An 8,156-nucleotide genomic window follows, 5' to 3' on the forward strand; every position below is an offset into this window, starting at 1 on the left:
TGCAAAGCATTCCACTGAATAGGAAAGTTTTACAAATTACACATTCTCTCGGAAATCCAACTGAGAAATAATAACAAAGCCAACAGAGGGAAGTGAATTTGAATGTATTGCAATCCCCTTTTCTAAATTGAAAAGCTGGGCCAATTTAATTTGAATTTATGTATTTATCGCAAATGAGATTTGGTGATGGCATTTAGTGATGAAGCTTGAGTCCCAGCGTACCACTCTCCTTGCCGCCAATGGGAGGTCGAAGGCCAAGTTCGAAAACCCGGCCTTCGAGTTATCATATAGGAACTAAGCGTTCCAAGTTATAGTATTCATATTTGCTACAAACGCATGACATCTCATTATACGAATGTAATACCGAGACATTTGACGAATAAATTTGCAGAAATGGAATGGAACCCAATTTTCGTGATAAACTGCTTTACCTAATTCGGTCTGGTGGTCTGTTAATAAAATGAGAGTTTTGAAAAATTTACCACATTAATGGTTTACTGACGTCAATCGCGCATTGTTTAAATAAATTTCGAATGTAAAATTATGACTAAACTGATCTGTTGAAATTAGTAATCATTTTAAATATTATTTTATCTGAATCACATGCTCATTATTTGGCTTACGTATACTGCATGCGTATTGCCATTCAATCCTGTTCTCTCAAATATGTTAATGCGTATAATTACGCTCATTTATCGCACCATTCCATTAGTTCATAGGTTAGTGTGGTATGTAAAATGAGGAACTGAACAAAATAGCAATCATTTATTCAAAATTATTTGATATGAATCACACGCTTTTTATTAGGCTTACGTATACTGCACGCGTATTGCTATTCAATCCAGCTTTCATAAAAATGGTAATGCGTATAACTACGCTCATTTGTTGCATTATCTGAGTATTTTATAGGTTAGTGAGGCATGTGAAATAAGGAACTCCACAGATTAGTAATCATTTTAATTAATATTGCATTTGAATCACAGAGAATTTTATTAGCCAACGCTATTCGTCGCACTGTTAGAGTAGTTCATAAGTTAGTGTGGCATGTGAAATGAGAAACTGCAAGAATTAGTAATCATTTTTATTAGTAATTAAGGTAAGTTGAACCACAGTCAGGCGCTACATTAAATCTTATAATCACATTCAGAAATAAATATCATGAATTAAGACGTACGGCTCCGTCTTCCGATATTTATTTGTTCTGCAATTTTTGTTCGAAAGAAATATAAAAAATTTGGCACGGTAAAAAAGATTGAGGTTTCTTTGTGATTATAAAATGAAAACCAAGAAGACTAACCCTTTGAGAATGTTTTAAAGAATAATTATCTGTTTTCAAAAACTTCCCATAACCATAAATCATGTAACAGAGAAGAAGCAACTTTTATAATCATCCTTCATTTACCTAAACGTAATACATGAGGGTGTATTATCAATATGATATTATCGCTATGGTTTGACGTCGTTCAGTATGGCTATGACGCACAGTGTACAGTCATCTCACTGTTCTTTAGCATAAAAGCAGCGATCAATAATCAAGTTCCTGCACATGAAGTGAGTTTTCACGTGGAAATATAGTCTTATTAGGGAGAGAAATAGAAATTCAAACAGTAAGAATGTGCAATTTAAAATGTATGTACATGTAAAATATACATGTGGATCAAATCTGCTATGCCGCTTTATAATCGTTTCTCGAGCACTTACCCAAAATCAAATTAACCAAAACAGGTGAAATGGACGTAAATTTGAATACAGGGCTAGGTCTCCACTGCAATGTTATATCGAATTGGAAGTTAAACCGGATAAATTTTGATGTATATTTTTATATAATAATTTATCAATAATGCGGCAATTTTTAAGTTTCTGATAGATGCTGAAAATATTGTGTCATATTTTAAAAATTGACTAGCAGATTTATAATTCGGAATCACTTTAAACGTATATGGAGCATGCTTGGTAAGACAGATCCTCGTTAAAATTATAGTTTCGTCACGTGGTATTTAACAAGTGTTTGAAACTATTCACCTGCCGCGACAATACAAAATTCGAAATTAAAATTGAAGGTGTTGACACCCCGATAACATGAATACTTGAAACCAGTTTTATAAGTCTTGTACAAACCTATATTGGCATACGACATTATTATTCGACGACCAGACTTGACATTTAAAAGTATTAATGATAATGTGCAATTTAAAATCATATCCATATTGGTGCGGTTGGTAATACATTATGATATGATATGTAGTTACAGCAAAAATATATGGAAAAAGGACAGTAAAAAGTTTAAAACTCTACATTTCAAATAAAATTATTTTTAATGAAAGGAAGAATTCATCATGAGGATTTTGCTTTTGAATGCAGTCTTGGCATATAAAAAAAATTATGTATAATTAATTTTGCTTTTTTCACTGGTTTTACAGTGATATATAACTTTGCGTGAGTAATAAACATAAAGCATCGTCAAAATGTCTTACCCTTCACGAACACTTTTGTCTACGAACATGTGCAGTCTCCCATCGGCAAGTGGGCAAGATACTCAGGTTTGTTTAATTTAGTTAAAATCCACAGACTATTTTGAATCAAATAAGTAACAAATGCTTACTTTTAACAATACTGCATTGACAGTTTTAATCACAAATTATTTGAATCAAATTATCAGTAGTATATAAAACAGCTCATTTAAAACTTCTAAGTTTAATTATAGTTTTTCGAGTTGTTGATTTTTCCATAATTTTGCTTAGTCACATGCAAGTTAAAAAATATATGTATATTTTATATGAAAGAGATCTTTGAATGTACCTCCAACTGGCGACTATGAAGAAAGTGATATATGGAAAGTAATGATGCAAAAAATGGTGGAACAAGAGACAAGGCTGGTAAACATCATTCAATTTTATTCTTTTTGTTTTTAAAGGATGCAACAAATAAAAAATTGTGCAGTTTTATGCATCTTTCAATAATTAAGAAAAATGTTTGTTTAAAGTTGACCGCTATTTGTTAACTGTTTTTGTTACCGATTAAGACCAGCAACATAGTAGCACTCACAACCTGCATTGTTATTGTTGTTTTGCAATTAAAAAAAAAAGTAAAAAAATCATGATTCTGAATCAGAAAATTTTCTCAACAAAAAAAATTGAAAAAGATTTTTTAAATAACTATGTTTGCATCGCACAATTCAAATATTCCAAGTTAATGAATAAAATTTTGACAGAAAAAAAATACTATCAGAAATTTAAAGATGAACATACGCAATCTATGGGAAAGCAAAAGGAGGATTTGGTGAGATTATTTATACTTTTGAGCAATATATTAGAGATTTAGATATTTCTTATTAAATAAAACAATACAATATTTTACTGAATATGTTTTTGAACTCTTGAAAGTATTTTCATTCATTGAGTAGATTTTTAAGAAAAAACGGCGCCAAATATTTATGTAAACTTAATCAAATGCTAATTTATTTTAAATGAATATGTTCACTTGGTAGCTGGATATCGTGGAACCACATAAAACGATTTATAAAGTTATCATCCATATACATGTTCAAATTCAGAAATACATGGTATCGATTTTGTTACCAGACTTTTGTAATTTAATTAGTGATATTTTAGGAGAGTTCTTTGAAGTTACTTTCAAGCAGCTACATCGAAAAAAGTGACATGTGGAAAGTAATGAAGCAAGAAATGGAAAAACAACAGCAAAGGCTGGTGAAGATGATTCAAATTTAGATCTTTTTTGTTCTTTATGGATATTACACAAATAAAAAATGTTTGCACGGTGATTTGTTAACTGTTTTTGGTACCAATTAAGACCAGCAACAAAGTATTACATACAATCTAAAATTATAGAGTTCTTTTACCGTTGGCCTAGACTGAAAATTAAAAAATAAAATAAAATAAAAACTATACCTATCAGTCAAAATAATTTCTCGACAAATAATTTTGAAAAGTTACCTGGTTCTTCAAATAACTTTTTTTCATCGTATAACTTAAATATTTGAGGTTGAATAAATGAAATTTTTACAGGAAGAAAAGTGGGATCAGAAACTTCAAGAGCAAATGAAGAAACAAAGAGATGATTTGGTCAGTTTGTTTATTTATTGTATAAAACAACAATGCACTTTTTTTTATACCTCAAGTTGACATTTTGAAAATAAATTTTTTGAAAATAATTTTTTAGGTATTTGAATATATTCAATAGAGAATAAAGGGAAGTAACAGTAACATATCAGAATTGAATGTTAATTGTTTTCACAAAGGTTTGATGTTCACACACATTTTCCGTTTTCTTCAAAACTATGCATCCGTTCGATTAATGTTATTACCTGAAGAGTGGACATTACTAGGATAAATGCGCATATTAATCGCCCTGATTTCAATGAATTATATACGAACTGCTCTGTTAAAAACCTGAATATATATTAGAGAATAATCAGAGCCAAACCTCTATTCATTTGATACTAATTTATTATTTGATTTGTTTTAATGTTTGTAATGTTGCATCGTTTAGAATGATGCAAACATGATAAATTTTTGTTCCTTTCCAGGGAAGAGAAAACAAAGTTAACATTGGAAATCTCAAGGAGAAGGTCAAAAAGAAAATTGGAGAAGAGCTGAAATTGAAATACCCTGACGTAAGTTTCATGAAAAACGATTATTTCTTTGTTTTTAAAGGCAAATACAGTATATTTGAACTGGAATAAAAACAATGCTTATTGAATAAGATAAGAAATTTAAAATGTTTCATTTTTAATTTCAGCATCCTGATATTATATTCAAGCAATTGGGAGGAGAAGTAAGTAGAAAGAATTGTGATTTTGCATATGATTTTGTTAGTAGTTATGCGTAATTCAAAATGTTTTTCTAAATTTTTGTCGGGGTTATCTTGGTATTGTTGTTGTTATTTTGACATAACTGCATTTCTTTGCTTAATCGCATCTACATAGTTACAATATTCAATATGTAAATGCTTTCATTCAAGTCCCCGTGGTCCGCCGCAAAATTATGCGTATTTCAAAGTTGAAAAATTATTTTAATTATTTTTTAGTGATATTTTCGAAAGAATATAAAAATGGATAACATTTAATTTCCCAGCATAAATTTACCTTTTTTGTGTGTTTTCCAGACACATATCTCTAGCTACATAGACAGCTTGACAAAGGGAGTGGAGAAGAGACTTGAAAGTAAAGCTGAAGCTCTCGAGCGCTATCGAAAATGGGTCAAAGACGCAAAGTCAAACTGCTCTAAAAAAGTGGCAACAAGAGTTGTTATGGGTGGCGTAGCAGGTGCTGCCATCTCTGCTGTGAATAATGCCTTAATAATTGGAAGCGAAGCAGCTTTGGCGAATGTAGGGATAGCTGGTATAAGTGTCGACATTGCTTCCCTTCAAGCTACGGGTATCGTTCTTGCATGCTTTGCAGCAGGCAGCATTATAGTTTTCACTGCGTATGGCATTTATTGGGCGTATCGTGAATACAAAACAGAAGATGCGTTGAAACAACCAAATCGAGAAATTCTCCTCGATCATTTGGCGCAAAGATTCATTATCGACGCAGAAGAAAAAAAAGGTTGATTCAATGGCTTCAGAAATCATTTCAACTTTATCTTGTATTTGATGTATCATAGCTTAGAAGCTTTAAAGCCCTTTATTAATGTATATTATAACATGTAACCTATTTTTTCCTGTTATGGTAATATTTTTCTGTTGAGATATTTTAAAGCTGATAGCGCTCAGTTTGTATCGTATTTAATGATTAATCTGGAATTTTTAATCTATCTGATAGCATAATGATTATACCATGAAGTTTCTTTACAATTTTAATTTTGTAAGGATGTCAGTTCTAAATATATCTTTACGAGGTTTCTTATTTTTAATCAGTAATTGTTTAAGACTTTTCATTTTATTTGATACATCTGTGAGGGACAAAACAATATATGGTATCGATAAACCCCCCCTTGCAATTTTGAAAAATTGCACACTCTTTATGTTGAATTGAGACTGGTAATATCAGAAATATCTCTTAATTGTTAATACATTTTTTGCAATAACGCATGGTATTGGGGGTTACCGAAAAACATGACGGGCCGTTTTGTGATCGTTTTGCTAGGCTATATGGGATTGAAACATGGATGTGTCAAAATGTCGAAAATCAGCATTGATAAATAAAGTTTACTTTCTACTAGTAGTTAATATTCCATCTCAGCCTAACATTTTCGAGCAACTGTTTAATCTTATTTAGTAAAATTTAATATAACTAATTTATGATATGAGGTGATATGGTAATTGAATCATTATAAACAATTTGATGAAAAACTTAGAAATCATAAAGTACTCATGATAATTCCCTAATTCCTACCAAGATTCAATGATAAGCACATTCTTAGGTGAATGGTATTCCAATGAGAGTAAGCAGATTAAGAATTGACTTAAAATTTTATTGCATTATATTTTATAATATAATGAATATTTCATTATTCGAAAATTTTTTTTGTATTTTTCCCAATCCTTTGATTAACGATATTTCTATTTACAAGAAAGTTTAGGTATCAGTATTTTAAAATTATATCGAAATTAAATTGATTGAGTGCTGTATAAACATGCTCTGCTTAACAGATTGCTTTTGATAATTGATGAGGGTAGTATTTTGTATTAAAATCACACAGAAGAGATTATTTACAATCCAGTACCGGGGATAGTTCTTGCAAAGAGTAGAGAATCTATATCATATGCGATTTTCAAATCATAATTTTGTTATTCCAAGATTCGTGAACGAGAGTTGAAATAATCGTCAATTTTATTCGCCCTTAATTTACTTTCAGCGCAGTTAGAATAGATTTATTAAATACATCGTTGAATTTTAAACCAGTGGCTCTCAAGGTGAGCGTTATCGCTTGTTTGAATCCTTTTTTTGTCCGGAGCGCTCATGTATCTGTCTCTCGTTCCTTATTTGAAATTTCATGAGGACCAAAAAAATTAAGGCCGTGGGGGTCGATTACAATGCTAAAAAACTGCTGCTTTGGGCGACATTACAATAAAATCTTGAGAATCACTGGACTAAATCATTTTTGCCCCAATATTTTTCGTTATCTTTTTTTTAGTTTCGAGTACTTTTATTTAAAACAATACACCCGTCATCTCTAAATTTCAATGCAATTCTAACCTGATATTTGAAGGCTCCCATGACACTCGTCCTATTGAACCAAACTAGTTTCCGGTAATTGTAACAACATAATACTATCACTGTCCGTGCAGTTTTCAGCAACAAACCGCCATTGCTCTGGTGCTTTCGAATTTGAGTGAGAAGACGAGAAATACTTTATTAGATTTCCAATTAGATCAAAATAGATTTCGTTGGTGGAAACGAGACTAAAAACTCCGGAATAAAAATATGAAAACAGATCAAATTTAAAAGTTTCCGGAGAATCGAGATTTAAAATTTTGGTTCCGGATCTACTTCTGGCTTATTACTCCGGTCTGGGTTTAAAATTTTTGATTTCGATCTCATTTCTCGATTTTTATTATGCCCGAATTTTTATATCGACTCTGACTCTGATCGCTAAATTTGAGTAGGACAAAAAAAAATAACTCCGAATCCGAGTCAAAAATTCACTCCAACTCTCTCTCTAGAAACTCAAATAACTATATTGCGCCTGACTCCGGTTATCATTTCCTGATCGGTCAAAGTTAGGACTTCAACCAAGGGTCATGAATGTTAGATTTGATTACAGGATACTACGTTTCCTAATTTTCAAAATTGAAAGCAATTTATAGACGATCATGCTTTCCACACAAGCTACATATCAGGTTTAGTATATTGTATCGTTCGGTCAAGCTTGTGCCTATCAGTTTTACAAATTCTTAATTGACCACGAACGCTTTCACAATGTATTCCACGACATCAAGAAACGGTTCGCTAGATAGACCTAATAAGTTTACTGGAAATAATCAAGATTTTTTTTTCACCATGGCATGCTGTTTCAGTATAAGATATGTTTCCATTGTGTTCAATGTCAAATCCAAGTAAAACCAGAGTTACCAGAATGGCTCAGTCATCTATTGAATATTGTAACTATACTTCAAATGTATGTAATTGTCAAGGTCAGAACAGGGGATTGAAAATGTTGTTTATCATAATTTCATCAAATCTGAATTACATC

General features: G+C 31.2%; 1 protein-coding gene across 1 annotated transcript; it reads left to right on the forward strand.

The window, feature by feature from the left end:
- The first annotated feature begins 2,418 nt into the window (after nt 1–2,418).
- LOC144421033 (uncharacterized) lies at nt 2,419–6,623 on the forward strand. Its single transcript, XM_078111109.1, has 8 exons — nt 2,419–2,540; nt 2,784–2,876; nt 3,212–3,279; nt 3,612–3,707; nt 4,026–4,082; nt 4,547–4,633; nt 4,759–4,794; nt 5,125–6,623. Exons 2-8 carry the CDS (start codon nt 2,831–2,833, stop codon nt 5,569–5,571), a joined length of 837 nt encoding a protein of 278 aa, XP_077967235.1. The 5' UTR covers nt 2,419–2,540; nt 2,784–2,830; the 3' UTR covers nt 5,572–6,623.
- Nucleotides 6,624–8,156: the final 1,533 nt, after the last annotated feature.

The sequence above is a fragment of the Styela clava genome, chromosome 3 (assembly GCF_964204865.1).
Source record: "Styela clava chromosome 3, kaStyClav1.hap1.2, whole genome shotgun sequence".
Taxonomy (NCBI): domain Eukaryota; kingdom Metazoa; phylum Chordata; class Ascidiacea; order Stolidobranchia; family Styelidae; genus Styela; species Styela clava.

What these genes read in the sequence shown, in the direction of transcription:
- LOC144421033 (XM_078111109.1), top strand. Translation starts at nt 2,831, where the DNA reads ATGGAAAGTAATGATGCAAAAAATGGTGGAACAAGAGACAAGGCTG. An exon ending in TGGAACAAGAGACAAGGCTG is followed by an intron (nt 2,877 to 3,211) that starts GTAAACATCATT and finishes AAATTTTGACAG; the next exon opens with AAAAAAAATACTATCAGAAA. An exon ending in TCAAGCAATTGGGAGGAGAA is followed by an intron (nt 4,795 to 5,124) that starts GTAAGTAGAAAG and finishes TGTGTTTTCCAG; the next exon opens with ACACATATCTCTAGCTACAT.